A 20129-nucleotide genomic window follows, 5' to 3' on the forward strand; every position below is an offset into this window, starting at 1 on the left:
TGTTTTAGTCCTGCTCTTTGTGGAAAGTGTCCTGAGACAACTTTTGTTGTAATATGACACTATAAATAAAATTGGATTGAAATTAAATTGAATTAAATAATGAAAGACAACCGATGCAGCGTCTGGGACGCCTCACGTCCCGACAGGATATCTAGCATCTTTTATTCTTTTTGTTGTTGTGGACTACGGTTTTGAAGCCATGAGTTCGGCTGATGCATTAAAGAAGACTTGAAACTAGAGATTGAGACCATAAACTCATGTTTACAATGTTTACTTAAGATAATAAATCAAGAGAGCAGTAGGTTAATTTTCTGATAGACTTCCATGCAATCAGAGAGGGGTTGCCCCCGATACCAAGTTTAAGGCACTTCAGCTTTGGCTTCACTTTTCAGAACCAGAGGTTAAGGCCGGGCCAAGTCATGACAAGACTGTATTACTCTATAATGACCTGATCCGACATAGTGACCATGTACCAACCTTGTACCAATTAAATGGAAATGTCTCACATGTTGCATCCACCTTAACTTACCGAGACACAAACACGGAGACGACATTCACATAAAAGGGGCGGGACAAGTGTCCAGTCTGACTGGTTCAGCCAGTGTTGTCCCTGCTGCCACACCCCTCATCTACAAATCAAATCACACGCACACACACACACACACACACACACACACACACACACACACACACACCTGATTTACATTGTTCTGCTTTTTGACAACTTTTGGAAAAACATTGTGAAAATGATATTAACAAATAAGTCAATTTGTGTAAATCCAGTAAACTTGACTGATAAAATTGAGAAATATTTGATTGACAGGACTTGTATTTAATCATCAATAGATTTCTAACTGCAATTTGGGGTTGCCCAAAAATATGCTATATATCTATCTAAAACATTTAATCTTCAGCTGCAGACATGAAGCTTTATGATTACTGTTTAACATGGGTTTTTGTCAGGGTTATGATTTAGACAGGTTTTTATTGAATTGATTGGTTTTAACCATAGACTATTTCAGGAGTGGACGTCGTCATGACGATGTCACCCATTGGTTTGTTCACTACGGTTTTGAAGCCTTGAATCCGGCATTTTGACTGTCGCCATCTTTGATTTGGACCGTCGTCATCTTGGATTTTGGCCGTCGCCATCTTTTGTGAAACCAGTGAAGGAAGTGACCATATTTGGACGGTGGAGGAGCGACGGGTGGATCTGGCAAACACAAGGGCAGAGTGCATCCCAAGTTTAAATTATGGTCCCATTTAGAATCAAATCAACAATAAAGCAGAGTATTTGGGGCGGGTCTACCCTGTGATTGACAGGTTGTCTAAACACACTCTGTGGGTTGACATAACAGGTTCCCACGGGTGAGGGAATTTCTGGAATATCAGGGAATTTTAAAAAGTATTTTCTAGACACAGAAAGTCTGGGGATTTGATCATTTTTTTCGGCCAAGTCATGGAATATCAGGGATTTTTTTCTTTACCAGGTTATTTCAGTGGTTGTTATGGAGCCAATTTACCATTAACTATAACTTAAAGCTCACAAATGAATGGGTTTAATATACTGTGGCTGTTTTTTCTGTTAAACAAAAAGGCTGTTTTACCTTCATTATAGATCCAAATGCCGATTTTTTAAGTCAGTGAAAGTCTGGAAAAAGTCAGGGAATTTGACTTAGAATGGGAACCCTGCTTCCAACATTTTATCACTGACGCAGACACAGTTTCACATGGGTTTCACGATTATTACTTGGGCTGGTTTTTATTGTGTTGGGTGGGTTTTAAGTTGTGATTGGGCTGGAAACCTTTCAATCTCATGTGGTAACATCGCTGAAGAGGCGGGGCCTCGTGCCGCCGCCCCACCTGTCCTCTGCTGGCTGACAGGTCGGCTTCACGTACAGGACGGGCTGGGTGTGAAAACTAAAAGGGAATGCTCCAGGTGGATCAGTCCTGCTAGTCCACTGTGGGAGGGGAAGCTGTGACATTGACAAGGTTGTGTGGACACACACACGCGCGCACACACACACACACCCACTCGGAGCAGCGCAGCGAGGACTCACACCGCCGAGGCTCACCTGTCCTGGGATTGTTTTCTTGTCGGAAGCCGCAGACAGGTGACCCGTCAACATGTTCAGGAGAAAGACCAAGTCCACCGCGATAACGACCCCAACACCAGCGTAAGTAACATGAACTTTGCATCGAGTTGTGACGTCTTCTGGAAAACAATTTAGCTTTAGTTTCTTTCTTGCTAGCTCCTCCACGTACAGTCACCATTGCTGTCAAACTGCTAGTTAAAGTCATATTAATGCGTCCTACAAAGCTTTCAGTCCGTTTCATTATGGAAATAATGTAAACTTTAGTCACTGGTCCTGTGCTGAACAGTATGCACCGTTATTACACCGTACTATGTGTGAAGAATAATGTGAAAAGCATTCAAATCTATACATAAACAAGACATAGCCTAAATAAAATGTATGTTAGGTTGATTACACCTCTGCCGAATTGAACACTATATCGTGTTGATTCACGAAAGAGCTACGTTTTATTTATTTATATTATTTTATTCAGCGTAAATCTATCGTGGTTTTAATTTGTTATTTCCCTGAACGGAGTATGGTGTTTTATGCAGAACACCTGGCTGGAGAAAAATCGTTTTCAATCCACTCAATGGATTTATTTGGATGTCATTTCAACTCCTGTCAGCTATCTGCGTCCATGACCATATGTGAGGGTGTAGATTAGATTGTATGAGGTGTGCTTTAACTCGGTGAGGGTGTGGTGGGTTGATAGGCTGTGCAGTTAAGTCGTAGTAGGCTAACAGGTTTGATAAGTCTTCCTCAGAAAGACAATCAGTGTGAGGAATGGCTTCTAGCCTCTCCCACATTATCGCTGCACCATTCCCTGTCACCTTTAGTCTGCTCACTATAGGTTTGAGTAGTGAAGGTGAAGTCAGTCAGGTTTTTAAATTATTACCTGAGCTGCTCATTTTCATTTCAACCAAATGTCCAGGGGGGCCTCAAAAATAACACCCTCAGGTGTCAAGCACTAAATGATCCACTAATCAGTAACAGTACAGTAATTCTGCAGCGTGACCTGTGTTCCTCCCACCGCCACTCCCACCATCAACAGAGGAGGAATGCTCTACCTCCTGCCATAGTCATTAGTCATTGAAATATTTGGAAGCAGTTTGATTGCCAAGTAGTCCTGCACATGCAATGAATTTGTATTTACAAATAAAAACAGTGCAAAGTTCAAGAAATGCATAAAAGCAACTTTAAACAATTGATTTATTTGCATTTTGTAGGTAGTATTGGTTTCTATTCATCAGGCAATGAGACATTGAGGATACCGTAGTAAAGATAAGTCACTATTGTCAACACTGGTGAGGTACATCTACCCTGATAACCACCACCAGACACGGGAGGAATCCAAATAATGCTGCTCCACCCTCTTCTGTCTCTTCATGCTGCTCTTCTTATGGACTTTGTAGTTGGTGCATGAAAGCTGTGTTTCTCAGGAAACTGGCAAACTGTCAACTAATGACAGCTTCAAGTCTAAACAGGAGATCTTAAGATGGCATTAGTGTTCATCTTTACACCCAAACAATAGTGAGGTGAAATACTAGTTTAGGCCTGTTGCATAGTCTCTCTTTCTAAAATGTTGTGCAAGAGAAATTATAAGAGAGATAGTATAAGATAGGCAGCAAGTAGGCATGTTTTGGAGTATATTTCCTCTTTTTACTATCACTACCAGTCAGTCACTCATTAGTACAGGTAAAATAACCACAGAGACACAAAACAACTTCAAGCAGATAAATAAAAAGATGTAAAACAACCTCAAATAGACAAATTAATCTAGAAAAGATGTAACACAGCCTCAAATAGATATAAAACAACCTCACACAGACATAAGACAATCTCAAATAGATGGAAAAACAACCTTAAACATGTAATACAACCTCAAATAGATATAAAACAACCTCACACAGACATAAGACAGTACCAAATAGATAAAAAAACAACCTCAAACATGTAAAACAATCTCAAATAGATATAAAACAACTGCAAACAGACTCACAACAACCTGAGAGACATGTAAAAGGACCACAAAGAGACGTAGGACAGACACAGTGTGAAGCCCACGGTCTCCTAGTCCGTCCATCCAGACCTGATGGTGCGTTCACTGACAGCAGCAGCCCTCCACACCCTCTTTCTGCTTCCAATTTCCCCGTCTCCCTGTGGGAGCACCAGAGTCCAGAGCCAGTTCCTTCCCAGAACCAAAACATGATGTCAGACACAGGGAGCCTCCCTGGAAACTATTGTCAGCATATTTGGAGTACAGAATATGTAGTAAAGCACGTTGAATTATTGCTGCATTGTTTTCAGATGCTTGAGTTCTAATTGGAAACAGTTCTAGTTATGTAATGTGACTTTTCTCTGCTGCTAAACACCAAAAGGATTTCATCTGTTCTGAATTTAAGAACAACAAAAAAATAAAGAATCCTGCACATGCTCCGTGTAAACCTGTGGTTTGGATCGTTTGAAAACGTGACCGATTCCCCCCTCGGGGTGTTTTTTCATTTTGTTGGGCCTCGTCAGACCAGCAGCTTCGGCTTCAGAACTCTAGTTCAAACTTGTTCCAACATCATTTCATTTTAAAACCAGCAGGAGCTTTTCAATTAAAGTCAGTGTCCAGTCTGCAGGATTGGAACTGAGACAATGACTACTTCCTTACTGATGATAATATGTCCGCCAATATTGATTTCTTTCAACACACAATATATGTTAGAGTTTAAAATGAACGTGCCGGCTCTCTCTGGTGGACAAACTGTGAAATGGAGACCCTGTTTTGAATATGTTTATGACGATGATCTACAGATTAATGTGACAGCTAAACTTAACTTATAAGTGATGTTACTTGTCTGACATATTCAGCGAGTGATCGTTGTCACGGTGATGGGACTAGCTGTGTCTGATGCTGGGCTGATTTCAGTTCCTCTTTTTTCATTTTAGAACTTTTTTGTTTTTTGTTGCTCTAAGCAATTTCCATACATTTCCATATCACCATGGCTGTGTCTGAAATCACTCACTATACAGTGGCTACATAGTGGGTTATGTAGTCAGTAGGCCAGCACGATATGTGGAGAATCTGCAAAGTGCGATAACATTGTTCAATATTGGGATGAGGATACGACAAACAAATATTGAAGTTTGCATATTAGCTTTACAGTTCCACTGCTAACATAGACCAAACACATTGATTAGCCTATGCTCACTGCGTAAAGAAATAAAATAGTTCTTTCTAGCATGCTTTTATGGAAGAAATGGCTCACGAATAGCCAACCAGACAAAACAATCATTTAAATAAGATATAATAGTTATAAATTATAAATGATGAGTAAATAAATGAAATGAATAAATGAAAATTTAATTTCCCCTGCTCCCTTTAGAACATTTTTTCCTAAATTCAACAAAAATATCTCTATTAAAAATAAATAAATACAAATACTAATACATAATATGTATGTATGTTTGTATGTATACATTTTTTTTCTTAGTCTTCTTTTGAAGCTGTCCTTTGAAACTGTATATAACGACAGTGTTGTGTTTGTCTTCCAGCGCTCCATCCACCGAGCTGAGCACTCTGATTGACAAGCTGCAGAGGAATGCTGATAAAGTGGAGAAGTACAGCTATGACGTCGAGCAGAACCTGAACAAGGTACGATCCAGTGACAAAGGCCTCAGAGATCTGTTAAAAGCAATCATCAGCCTCCGGTTCTGAAAAGTGAAGCCAAAACTGAAAGTCCTTAAAGCTGCATTCTGTCTGCTAGCCATCTGGGGGCAACTCTTCTCTGATTGTATAGAAGTCTATGAGAAAATGAGCCTGTTCTCACTTGATTCACAACAACGGATGCTGCCTGGGGTGACGCTCTGCCGCTTGTATTTGTCAGATCCACCCGTCGCTCCTCCACAGTCCAAATATGGTCACTTCCTTCACTGGTTGCAAATATCCAAGATGGTGAACTAGAGGCTTCAAAACCGTAGTCCACAAACTAGTGGCTGACGTCACTATGACTACGTCCAACTTCTTACATACAGTCTTTTGTTAATACTGAATAGACAGTTTTCTACAAAAAAAAGAAATTCAACTATGGTTGGAACTTCAGTGTTTTAGTGTCCCTAATTTGATTTTTTTAGTGTGAGAGTATTACTTTCTTCCTGCACATTTGACATATTGTACAAGGTATAATGGTGATTGTAAATGTATTTTAGTGGAGCAATTAATATTTCCCCTTCTGCATCTAAAAAAAAAATCCAATCCAAAAAACTACAGCAAGCAAACAGTGTAATGGGGATAAACAGTGAGCCACACCTTCCAGCACACGAACAGGAAGCCAGTAGTTTACAGCGTAGTGACAACTCTGGGAAACAACACTTGACCGCAATATCATAGTAGCAGGTGTGTTTTGTTCACATGGTTGAGGTCCAGTGTGACTCAACAACACAGTTGAAGGAGTGTTTAGAGCTCTGTTCCTCTCTACAACTCCCTTCAGGGTTTTGATCTCTCCTAACTAACCCCGGCCCCCATCATCCTTCTCACCTGGAAACGCATCACCTTACCGAAGCGAAAGAAGCTTGAACGTTTATTTCTTAATTCAAGTTGCAACTCACTCTCACTGTAGTCGCCACGAAGACTACGTCCAGTCTATGGACTGCACTTTGTTATGTCCTATCTGTTTTTTTCCTGCAGGATGTGAGTAAGATCAACGAGGGGAAGCAGCCGCTGTACCAGGATGACACCAACAAGAGGATCATCAGCTCTCTGGAGCTGCTCACCAGCCTGGATGAGGACGCCGTTAACGCCAAGCGCCTCCAGCATCCGCAGGCTGAGATGATAGAAAAGGAGTGAGTAGTGCTCAGCACTTTTATGTCATATCTAAACAACAACTGAAAACAATGAATACAGTTCACAAAGCAACATAAATGTGACTATGATGGTGCAGGTTACCCCCCATATCAGCTTTTTTACAACTGGCTGTTTTTGTCAGAAGAAAAGAATCGGAATTATTTCTTTATCTTTATTATTTCTCTTTTATTATCTTGTCATGCTGGATCTAATGAATCGTAAGAAAGTAAAACATGATATGTTGTGTGTGTGTGTTTTCAGCATGAGGCAGCTGCGTGAGAAAGTGATGAAGCTGAGAGAGGACCATGACCGTATCTATCACCTGATCCGCACTGAGGGGAAGCCCAGCATCAACTGGGGCAACATGATGGATGAGAAACTGGTAGGAAGCATTCCTGCACACTTAAACTGCTGTCATACGTTGTTGATGTCAAATTGGAAAGGAATAAACAAAAAACAGATAGAGTCTATTATTGCCATTATGCTTCTGCAATTCATGATGTCAAACTGATAACTAAATTAGATAATAGTGCATCACGTACAGTCTGTTAAGGGCTAGGGGTAAATGTGAAGACTTCAAGGGTAATTATAGGAAATGTCAAAGCAGAAAATAAACAATGATCATTTGCTAATTTACCACAGCTGGATGAACTCCAATAAATAGACAATGAAGCTGTGATTTAATAGCAATAATCAGCGCAATAACTCCATAATGATGGTGATCAGTAAAAATTGTGATGTCATGCTTTGTTAGGTCTGTCTGCAAGACCACAAGCTAACTACTTTTAAAATGCTTGTTTTCTGAATGGAGTCTGGTTGATGGGTGCTAGGCTATGCTAACATTGTAGCTGCTCCATCAACACTCCAAATAAGGTCATCTAGACATAAATACAGCAGAGACCTTGTTGTCTCTGGTTTCTCCACATAGTCTGATCTGGTCTCTGGACTAATGTGAGCTACTATCTAGACCTCTGGGGGACCACAGACACAGGAGACAACATTTGGACTAAACCTGTGGACTAAAGTGTGTTGTTGTGTCTCCCTGCCCAGGACAACCTGAACAACAAGGGCTTTGGCCAGGACCTGCCGTCCGTGGAGAACGAGGTGGAGGAACACAACATCTCCCACAGCGAGGTGGAGGCTCTGGCTCCTCACATCGCCAGTGGCGGAGACAAGGTACGACCAGAAAGGCTTTATGTACATTATTCATCATATTTGTTGAATTTTATATTACATGTAGAGGTTATGACTGATTGATTGGCCGGTATTGGCGTATTGTAGATGGTTTGTATTGTAGCTGCTCATTTAAAAGCATCTCAGTTATACTCAACATGATCAGAATTTGAAACGACCGTGTGTGAACAAGTTGTTTATTCCCAAATAACTCACATGACGTTCTTCTTGTTTGTCTCGTTCCCACTCTCCCTGTTCCCCCTGTTGTCCTCCAGGAGTACGTCAACAGCCTCCAGGCCAAGTACGCCAAACTCCTGGTAATGACCCGCCACACCCACATTCACTCTCTGAGCCCACGGCTGTGTGCTTTATGTGTGTGCGTGTGAATGTGCATAATGTTTGACTGTAGGCCTGGTTTTAAATGAAGATCCGTTCCAGCTCTCATCTCCAGCCTGCCCTGAGCCCTTTGACTAGTTTCTGTGTCTTTAGCAGCATCTTCAAACAAAACACAAAGTACACATCTAATGTGTCTTCACCTGTCAAAAGTTTTACATTTCAATCAAATCAAAATGTTCAAAAGACTTAAAGCTGGTGATGTTAAATACTTTTCTCCTTGTCATCAAATCTCACATATCTATATCTTCCTCTACTTTATTGTGACTCGCATACACCTGCTGACCACAAACACTAACTAGAGCTCCAAATGTGGACAAATCCACTGCTGAAAATAGTCCCTGACAAATGCACTATTTCCCCCTTTTTGACTGACAGAAAAATCGACTTTCCTCCATTTCATTTTGTTAGCTTGGCACTACAGCTCGCAGGGGATCCGAGTGTTTGCGTATGGTGGCTGCAGCTCTAAGACTTGCCTTCCCTCCTTTAGGCCACTTCCAGCGCTCGTCAGCGTAACCTGCTCAGCCTGCGGGACTACATGCAGCGCTGCACCAATGAGCTGTACTGGATGGACCAGCAGGCCGAGGAGAGGATCAACTACGACTGGAGCGACAACAACCTGGACTACCCCACCCGCCAGAAGCAGTACGAGGTAGCTGACCTGTAAAAACAAGCTGCATACTGTAAATACGCAGCAGCGCATGCAAATCAAATATATGTGGCCGCCAGTTTACTCAGCGCATGTGTTTCCCTGAACAGAACTTCATCAGTAAATGTCTGGAGTCCAAGGAGGCCACCGTCACCAAAGTGAATGACGATGGAGAGAAGCTGGTGGCTTCAGATCATCCGGGGAAGAATGTGATTGAGGTACGGACTCATCCATGCACTCGGTTCATGTGGACTCTTCTGTGCAACGTGAAGCATCCAGACTGAACTTTAAAACGTGCCTTGAATATAAAATGAATGGTGTTGTTTGTCAGGCTCACATGGAGGCCGTCCACGCCGACTGGAAGGAGTACCTGAACCTGCTCATCTGTGAGGAAAACCACCTCAAACACATGGATGAGTACCACAAGGTTAGACAATCATAGTGTTTTACATTTTTCACACACACACATTTAAAAGGCAAAGCTCATCAGCATCTGTGCATGTGTGTCCAGTTCAACAAGGAGGCGCGTGACACTCAGGACCTGCTGAATCGTCTGGATACAGAGCTCAACCAAAAGTACAACCCAGAGTTCAAAGACGTGTATCAGATGGAGGGCCTGATCGCCGAGCTGGATGTGAGTGTTGCTTCACGACTGGCAGACTGTGACACTGATTATCCGACAGCACTGTAACATATGCTGCATGTGTGTGTGTGTGTGTGTGTGTGTGTGTAGGACCAAGCCAAGGCCATGGAGCACTTTGATGAACGGGTCAAGAATCTTCAGAAGCGCAGCGTGCAGGTTTTACCTTTGAAGTACCGCCGGGAAACCCCTCCGAAACTGCTTCCTGTTGAGGCTCTGTGCGAGTTTGACACAGATGACGTATGTTGTGTGTCATGTATACTGTATATACTGTGTATACTCCGCAGTATCTTAGCTGTTCTTGGAAGTTGATCCTGGACTCTTCTGGAGCCTCTGTCCCGGTTTGGGGGGTTAGAGCCTGGAGTACTCCAATTACTGGAGTACTCCAATTACCCCCACTGATGCCTTTACTCTCCATATCTTTTTTGCAGCTCCTCTTTCAGCCCTTGGTATTTTTCAAGGTTCTCTTTCATCTCATGGGATAACTACATCTATCAATACTGCTATCATCTGCTGTTTGTCCACCACCACGATGTCTGGTTGGTTAAACTTCAGGGATATCAATCGGTCCATTTAGGAAGCTCGAGTGATTATGAATCGATTTCATCTGCTTTAATGCAAATGATAGTGACAACATATGCAGGACAGGCAAAAGCAAGACAACCCCCCAAAACAGCAGTAGCGATAGATGGAGCTATCCAGCAACATCAGGAAGAAGGAACATGAGAAGCTTGAGAAATATCAAGGGCTGGAGGAGGAGCTAGAAGAGATGTGGAGAGTAAAGGCAACAGTGGTTCTGGTGGTAACTCCGGGCTGTAACCCTCCAGCAGAGTCCAGGATCAACATCAGGGATCTCTGTTTAGAAGAGTGCAGTTCTAGGAACAGTTCAGATACTCCAATATATGTATATATAAATAATATCTGACAGTTTTTTTTTAAACTCTTAAAAATGTATTTGATCCATAATATTCAAATTATTCATGTGTTAACCATGTTCTGATGAAAGCTGTTTTTCTTGACTGTGTCTGAGATGACACTGATTGTAATTGTTGGATGTTTATAGGGGCAGATTCTGCGTGGGGAGAGGTACACTCTGCTCCGAAACAACGGGGCCAAGTGGGACGTGAAGGATGCAGCTGGACGTCAATTCACCGCCCCGGCCGTCTGCTTCATGATCCCCCCCACCTCCCCCGAGTCACTGGCAGTCGCAGACAAGTGAGGACAACATGCACTGGATGACACACTCCATTATTTCTCATTCCAGCACAGCTAATAACTGTATGATATATTATGTGTTTGCAGCCTGGCCAAGCAGCAACAAGCTTTGAAGCAGAAAATGGCAAGCAGCAATGCAAATTTGCAGAAACGTTATGATGAGCTGAAGAAGCAGAGCGGGGCGGGCACAGGTACAGAACACATCCAACCTTTGAGACAATATAGGATTATAACAAAAAAACACTCACGCAATAATTTGATCGTGGTGAATTTCTTTTATCGCGATAATCGTTAATATAGGCACTAATGACTAAAACGCTTAACTTAAGCAAAGTCAACACAAAATTCACAAAAAAGATATTTAGAACACAAAACATTAAACTGGATGAATTCATCCCATCAAAATGTGGTAGCAATGCTCAATGAGTCAGTGGAACTATAAACTATCTGCTTTTTAAGGAAACAAAAGATGGAAACTGAGTCTCTTTCTGAGCTCAGTTCCCTTTTACACTATAGAGACACTGACCTCTGGTGGCGTCTGCAGCTCACAACAACACATCACAACAATACAGCATCATAGAAAGTGCAGCGTCTGGATTTATGGCGGTGTAGAAAATCATACCGTCAGGATTTCTAAAAACTCTGGTATACTGTAATACGGCCCAAGCCTCCTGTCTACCAGTCGTCACTAAAGTAAATAATGAACTCATTTTGTTATGTGTGACCTCAGACAAGCAGGATCAGCAGTGCCGCCAGCTGATGGCCGGTCTGGACAAGGTCGTCAGTGACCTGAACAAACAGGAGAAGGCCATTTACGCTCGAGTTCGCCCCCCACTGGAGCAGAACAGGCCACTGCAGGACAGCGCCGACCGCCTGCAGGACATGAGGGTATGACATCCACTTGATTCTGCTGTTGGATCCAAATGCTGTTACACAAAATGCTTACACCTCATCGTGTCATCGTCTCCAGGACATTGCTTCTGCTGTCGGTAGGATTGAACCAGAGAAGACCTCCAAAGTGCAGGAAGCGAATAGCTTTTTGGCGGAAAATCCAACTTGTGTCAGCTCTCCTCAGCTCCACAGCAAGGTGGACGATGCCAACAGGAAGTACAACAAGATCGAGCAGCTTCTTCAGTGCTCTCAGGAGAAGTACGGGACTTGTTATGTATCTCAGAGTTTTAAGAGTAGTCTTAAGTATTCCTTAAAGGGCAGGTCCATTCGTTTTGGAGGTATTCACATCATTTTGCAGCTTCCCAGTAATGTTCCTCATGTATTCAAATCAGAACATTCGACTTTAACATTAATTCCCCAGTTTATACCCATATACAAAGGATTCCAAACAAACAAAGACGCAGATTAATTAATATACCACGTTTCTTTGGACAGAAACTTCCATGTTCTGCAAAATGAGTGTTTTCCTCAATAGAGTCTAGTGGCTGTGAAAACAGCGGTATACCGGCTTCAGTTCCGGTTTCCTCAGAAAGGGCTGTCTGACGGCAATGTAACATTTTCTAAATGTAGTGTACACTTTCACTGATGTTGATTTCTTAAGGTGACTACAATACTTTTCTGCAGACACTGAAAAGCCACAAGACCCTATTGACAAAACCAGTGATTTTCCTTCACAGAATGAGAAAATCTGAACTAACCCTTTCAGTTATTTCCTAACTGAGCCAAGCTAACGTTGACTCAACTAGTGCTTGCGTTCAAATAATTTAATTAACCGTATGGATTAGCTTAGTGTGGTTACTATAGCTGAGTGGGCAATTTCTTTTGAAAAAAAAAAAAAAATGGAAAAGAATGCAGATGGATCCACCCTTTAAGTTTTTGTTGTTTCTGAATTGCTTTTGAATCTGCTATAAATGGCTTCAAATCAGGTTGAAAATGTGTTGAATTATATTTCTACTTCCCTGCACTTACTTTTTAGACTGAAGAATTCCAACCAGCTGGAGACTTCCCTTCAAAATGGAAAGACTTTACTGTCCACCTATGAAAACAAGCTGGCCAGGGAGGAGATTGCTCCGTCTGACATCGCCTCACTGGAGAAAACACAGCGGGAACTCGGGGTAAGATGGCGCTTCTATTCTTTAGCACAGATTCCAATGATTTCACACTCCATCCTGGTAAATGGAACAATGAAGACGCACCGTGGCGTTGTTGTCACTAGTCGTGCTAAGGAGCGACGCATTGATCAGCAGATGACAATTTTCTCCTTGGGGTACTCAACCTCCGGTTCTAAAAAGTGAAGCCAAACCTGAAGGTCCTTAAACTGTCATTCTTTCCACTGGCCACCAGGGGGTGACAGGGGGGTCAAAAAATCATCTTAAAAGAAATAGATATTTGTTTCGATTGCGGTCCATATTCCTAAATAAAGCTGGGCTTAATCAAATTGCCACACATGTCCCATATGTACTGTACACAAGTAAAAAGATGGTGCTTTTACCCTCAATTATACAGTAAAGGATTAGTGGGATTATTGCATTCATTCAAAGATCTCCAGAAGAAAGGCATTGTCTTATTATATCATTGACTTGACTGTATTATTCTCTCCTGATGATCACATGACTGTGTATATTTAGTTCCTATGCCTTGCTTCTATGGTAGGATATCGCATCAGACTTGAGGTCCAAAAGACCACTCATCGCTGAGTCGGAACAGAACCTGCGTTCGGCCAAAGGCAGCTGTGACAACATGGTCACCGAGTTCCAGGAGCATTGCCCCGACATTGAGAGGCAAGAGGCAGATGTCCAGAAGCTCAACAAACGCTTCAACAACCTCAACAGGCAGACCGACATCAGGTGAGAGGCTCAGGAACAAGGTCTCAAGTGTCCATTCTCAGAGCGCATTAAAGAGCAGCCTTGAAAGAGTATTGAAAATGTTATCTGATCGGCTCCTCTGATCTTCCTTTAGAGAGACCACCGATCAAACTATTTAGAACCAATATTACCTGATCAGAGGCTGCCAATTTTGCATTTTCACCTCATTCGTGTCGCCTTATTGTGCAGCCTGCCGCATTTGCATCCAATCGCGTCTTGGCGTTGACTTTGAATACAAAAATGTGCTAAAATTTGCTCTGCGTTTGCCATGAACAGATACATCAGATGTGTTTAATGACCATTTTTGCTGTGTGTTGCAGGTCTCAAAGCTTGCAGAGAGCCAAGATGTCGTACAACAATTACCGCAATGATTACGACAATTTGAACAGCTGGTTGTCTCGCGTCCCAAATTACGAACCGCGTGAAACCGATGACGCAAGACAATTGGAGACCAAGCTGAAGAATCAGATGGTAATTAATACTCATATATGCACATGTTTTGTTAGTGTTGCTGAAGAAAAGCACTTATGACAACTTCTCTGTTTTCTTCTTTTCAGAACTTGCTCTCTGATATTGCAAGAAAGGAGTCTGACTTGAACAATGTTTCCAAAAATGCCCAGCTTTACCAACAAGCTGTCAATGTAATATATTTTACATTCATTTTTACCAACACATCACTACTATATAAGATTGAAATACAATAAGATGAAGGATTGATTAATAGTTCACTTTTCTTTCTTTCTAGGACTACGAGAGTGAAAGTGAGAAGTTTCGATCCATCCTTGACGTCGAGGATGGACTCGTACCTCAGACATACAAGAGGAACAGGCTCGAATCACCTGCAATGATTGTCAAGGCAGAGGTGAGCTACAACAGCAAAGCTTACACGATATGTCACTGTTGGGTCAGTCAGAAGATTTAAGAAGATTTAAAGTACACAGCTACAACATACAACCTGCCCCGGCATCCACCAACACACAATTAAAGGGATGCTTTACTAAATGTAGCATCCATAATGTTTCAGGGCTTGTGAGAGACACATTACAAAAGAATACTCAAAGCATGCCTTTGTTGTACCAAGTTAGAATCACGCCCCCAGAAACGTAGGATCCTTAGGGTGCTTTACACCCCACACTTGGTATTTATTACCAACAGTGTTTGGAATAACGCCATTTAAAAGAACGGCGTTAGGTAACGCCGTTATTTTTTCAGTAACGGGGTAATCTAACTAATTACTGTTTCCGTCGTTACAACGTCGTTATCGTTACTGAACGTTAAATGCGGTGCGTTACTATCAATTTAATTTGTCGGTTAAAAAAAAAAAGTCAGGATCGTGTTCTGCTTGCACGCCGCTCGTGCCTGGTCTCGGCAGCCTGTTGTCCGTGGAGAAACGTGCAAACTTGCCGCGAGCTGGAGCCGGAGTTGGGGCTGCTGCTGGTCTGAGCGGCGCGCGAGGGCCACGCAGGCCCCGGTGTCCCTCCGTTCTGGTGTTGGACCGGAATCCGGTGCAGCTGTGGAGCGCGGATGGTGAAGACGGTGGTGATGATGATGATGAACGGCGCGGCGGCTCGTGGAGGCACCGGGGTCTCGCCGTCATTATGTCTACTGACCCTGTTTTGTGATATCTCCCACTGTATAATTTCTCCTCAAGTTTTAATTATTCCCGCATGTGAGGTGCGGAGAATGCGATCTCAATTATTATACACAAGACTACACGCTACGCGACTATAGGAGTAGACTACAAGACTACAGTTTGCCATCTCATTACAAGAAAAATCCAAATTCTTTGACATAAAGCAACTTTTTTTTTTACAGTAACGCAAATAGTTACTTTCCCTGGTAACTAGTTACTTTTATTATAAAGTAATTCAGTTACTAACTCAGTACTTTTTGGAACAAGTAGTGAGTAACTATAACTAATTACTTTTTTAAAGTAACGTTGCCAACACTGATTACCAAGAATGCAAAAAACAAGACAATACAAATTTTTTAAGTAATTCGGACTGTTCAGTATCTTCAGTTTTATACTGAAACAGACATGTTCATGTTTACTCAACATGAAGACTGGGCTTCTATTAGAAATTGATAAAACCTATGTCTCACTGTACAATGTTTAACTGTTAGCTAAATAGCTACCTAACTAATAACTAGTTACCTAGATAACTTGTCGATTTATGCAAGCAATCACATGACCACTGAACACTCTACTCTTATTCCATTCCTGTGGTTGTGAAGAACTGCAGTAAATGAAGGATTGAATGTATTGTGCTTTTAATGTTTACAGGAATCTGCTATTGAGGCTAAGTTTACTGAGGTGAATGCTGTGAACGTGCAAAGGCGTCAAAATCTGGAATTTGCCCTAAATCTTCTCAACCAGGTATTGTCACATAATAATAATAATAATAATAATAATAATAATAATAATAATAATAATATAATGATCATAATAATAATAATACCGATTTTCCCTCTATAGCAACCTGAGGCACCTATGATCCAGGCTACAAATGTCAAGTCTGTCAATGCTGCCCCAGGAGAAGAACCTTGGAGGATCAGGAAGCAGCTGGAAAATGAAGTCCAGAGGAGGGAGCAGCTAGAGAGTGAAATTGAGACTATCCAGACTGACATCTATGTCCTTGAAGGACAGAAGCCACAGGACACAATTGTCAAGAAAGAGCTGATCAAAAAGGTTCCCGACCCCCAGCTGGATGAGGAAGTCCATAAGGTTCAGCAGAAACTCTCAGAGGAGCGCCGCGTTACCCATGTCCTTGAGAATGACCTTGAGGTACTGAAGTTCAAGCTGCATGGCCTTGACACGGAGGTCAAAGAAGGCGCACAACAGTACACGGTCAAGGAGGTTCTGCGTATAGAAAGAGATCGTGCTCAGGAGGAGGAGATGCGCAAGCTTCGGGAAGAGCTGGATGAGCTGAGAAGACAAAAGCTGATGAAAGACAACGAGCTGATTCAGATACAAAAGCAGGTGACACTCCTGGCTGAGGAGAAGAACAAGGAACAGGAGGTGATCACTGAAGAGGAGGTGATCAAAGTCCAGAACGATCCCCAACTTGAAAAAGAGTACCGGGTGCTCCTTGACAGGAAGCAGAAGGAAACGGATGGCAGGACGCAGCTGGAGGATGAACTTCATTTTCTCCAAGAGAAGCTCCGAAGGATGGAGAAGGAGAAAGCAATGGCAGAGGAGAAGATTTCAATCAAAGAGGTGCTGAAGGTAGAGAAAGATGTTGCCTTTGAAAGGGAGGTAGAAAACCTCAGAAGGCAGTATGAAGACGAGAAGGCCAAACGAAGATCGTCCCAGCGAGAAAGGGCTGACCTCCAGAGGAAAATTGGTAGCCTAGAGGAGGAGAAGTCCAAGGTTGTTATTCAGGAGAAGGTGAGGGAGATCGTCCGCCCGGACCCCAAGGCTGAGAATGAGGTGGCCAACCTCCGGCTTGAATTTGTAGAGCAACAGAGGCGCTATAAAGATGCAGAGCTGCAGCTTAGATCCCTGCAAGATGAGCACACCATGCTGAGGAACAGAGGACCCCTAGTGGAGGTCAAAGAGATCATCAAAGAAGTCATCAAATACAAGACAGACCCACAGACCGAAAGAGAACTGGAGCGACTTCGCAATGAGATAGTGGATAAAACCCATCAAACTGAGAAATCTGAGATGGAAATCCGCCAACTTCGTGATGAAATTCAAAGATGGAAGGACACCAAACCCCAAGTGCAAACTAGAGAAGTGGTCAATGAAGTGCTGCAGTACAGAGAAGACCCCAAGACTAAGGAGGAAATTGAGACTCTCAAAAGGAAACTTGGAGATGAACAGAAGAAACGCCTGGACCTTGAGAGAGAACGTTCGGACCAAGAAGATAAGATCAGACTGAAGAAAATGGATCTGTCACAGGTCCGCGAAAAGATTGTTCAGCAAGAAGTGGTCAAGATGGAAGAGGACCCTCTCCTCAGATCAGAGTGCGACACCTTCTCGCATAACATCAGCAGTGAGCAGAGACAGAAGGAGAGCCTCAAAACGGAGCTCTACCAACTGCAGAGACAAAAGGCTGACCTGGATCTGCAACTGGAGGAACTGGAGCGCGAGCGCAGGGCAAGGCGTGATGCCGAACTGGAGATCCAAAGGCTTCGGATCAGACTCAATGAGCTGGAGATCCGTGACAAAGAGAACCGTGAGAAGGTGACTGTCAAACAGAAGGTAGTCCTACAAAAGGATCCGCAACAGGAGAAGGAGCACTCCATCCTCAGACTGCAGCTTGACGAAGAGAAGCACAAACGCACACTGCTCGAGAAAGAGCTGAATGCCCTCATCCAGCAGCAGGTCACCCTGGAGAAGATCGACGTGAAGGAAAGAGTTGTCCGCACTGAGAAAGTCCAAGTTGAAAGGGACCCAGAAGCGGAGGCTGAGATCGAGAACCTGGGGAGGACTCTGGAAGAGGAGAAAAGGCGAAGGAGGGAACTTGACCAGGAATTGGCCAGCCTTACTTCCAGGTTCTCAGATATGGAGTTCTCAAACACCAAATCTTCAAAAGAAATGGACTACATACGCGATGAAAGTGGCCGCCTGCAGCAAGAAAATCAAAGGCTGCAGAATGAGATCCGTAAGCTTCGGTCTGAGATCGAGATCACCAGCAAAGAGACTCGGCTCATCACTGAGTCTGCATCGAGGGAGGATGGAAAGAACCAGGAGTTGAGGCTTGATTCACTACAGAATGAACTAGCAGAGCTCAGAGGCATAACCGGCCAGAAGGACGAGGAGATCGAGAGGCTTCAAAAGAACCTTGTGGCGGTGAGAATGAAGAGGGAACAGAGGGAGAGCCATCTCCGTAGGTCCATCGTGGTCATCGACCCGGATACAGGCAAAGAGATGCGACCAGAGGAGGCCTACAAACTGGGGCTGATCGACTGGAAGATGTTCGTCAACCTGCAGAGCCAGGAGTGTGACTGGGAGGAGATCTCGGTCAAGGGCCCCAAAGGAGAGTCCTCGGTTCTTCACGACAGAAAATCCGGGAAAAAGTTCTCCATCGATGATGCGTTGCGTCTCGGGCACATCACAAATCGCCAGCTTCAACAGTACTTAAACAAAGAGATTTCCATCCAGGAGTTTGGTGTAATGGTGTCGGGCAAGAAGTGAACACACACATGCTAAGAAGTTGCATTTTTAATTTGTTTCTACACGATTTCCTCTCTCTTGATTAACATTCTCCTTGTGATTTATTGTACTTCCATTCTGACTTTAATACTATGGTGACTTGGCATTACTGTATCCATGATTCCTAATGCACTATGTATTTATTTTCTTATGCGTGTTCAATTTTGTGGTACTGGCAAAATATATGGATTGATACTTCTATAATGACAGACAACTACTAATGCGCTATGTGGTAGGAAGACTTAACTCAGCTAAGCTTTCATTTCTGACACTGGGTACGAGGGTAGAGAACATATCTTTGATACAGCCATTGAAATTCACATGAGTACTAAAGGTTCCATTTATTTGTGGGTTTTTACCAGGTTTACTATAACTGATGTGTGCTCTGTAAGCTCCAATAAAAGTCAAATCAAACTGGAAAAACTGTATGGATTTTATTGTGCCTTATTATGGTGATACATGATTTTAACAGTATTCCCTGAGGAAAATTAACATTGTACCCTTCTAATACAGAAAACTGAATATCTAAATAGAACCAGACGGCCTTCAAGTGCCTTAAACTGTCATACTAGCCATCAGGAGGTGTTATGGTGCCCCACCCTTGGGCAGCCCTTTTTGGCGATTGGAAATCCAATCACTGACCCAAATTGATTACATAAGACACCGTTTAAAAGAATAAAATCCATAAAGGATTTAATAACGTGAACATGCAACACCACATGACAAAAATCGTGGGGAAGAGCAAGCAAGACTTTTAAGTACTTCCTCCCCAGGCCAGGTGAACCCCGTCGTATGATTCAGCTCCCCTGGGCAGAGCGAAAAAAGAGATGCTTTCTGGTTGTATAGAAGTCTCTGACAAAAATACCCTACCTCTCACTTAAGTTATTAATCTGTGGTAGTGACCTGTCAATTACAAGATAGCCCCGCCCTAAAGCATACACTGCTTTATGGTCTATTTGACTCTAAATAGACCATCATTAACAAAATTATCATCATGCTGGATTGAAGAAGACTTGAAACTAGAGATAAGACCATAAACTCATGTTTTCAATGTTTACTGAGCTAATCAATCAAGAAGTAGGGTCATTTTCTCATAGACTTCTACACAATCAGAGCAGAGTCGCCCCCTGATGGCCAGCAGAGAGAATGACAGTTTAAGGCACTGCAGCCATGGCC

General features: G+C 42.8%; 1 protein-coding gene across 1 annotated transcript; it reads left to right on the forward strand.

The window, feature by feature from the left end:
• Positions 1–1937: 1937 nt before the first annotated feature.
• ppl (periplakin) lies at positions 1938–19378 on the forward strand. Its single transcript, XM_084038198.1, has 22 exons — positions 1938–2177; positions 5619–5718; positions 6751–6905; positions 7168–7288; positions 7957–8082; positions 8355–8396; positions 8963–9124; positions 9232–9339; positions 9453–9548; positions 9633–9755; positions 9855–10001; positions 10825–10976; positions 11064–11167; positions 11707–11864; positions 11947–12125; positions 12904–13042; positions 13581–13774; positions 14113–14263; positions 14350–14433; positions 14538–14654; positions 16077–16169; positions 16269–19378. Exons 1-22 carry the CDS (start codon positions 2128–2130, stop codon positions 18933–18935), a joined length of 5268 nt encoding a protein of 1755 aa, XP_083894324.1. The 5' UTR covers positions 1938–2127; the 3' UTR covers positions 18936–19378.
• Positions 19379–20129: the final 751 nt, after the last annotated feature.

This window comes from Eutrigla gurnardus, assembly GCF_963514095.1.
Source record: "Eutrigla gurnardus genome assembly, chromosome: 20".
Lineage (NCBI taxonomy): Eukaryota > Metazoa > Chordata > Actinopteri > Perciformes > Triglidae > Eutrigla > Eutrigla gurnardus.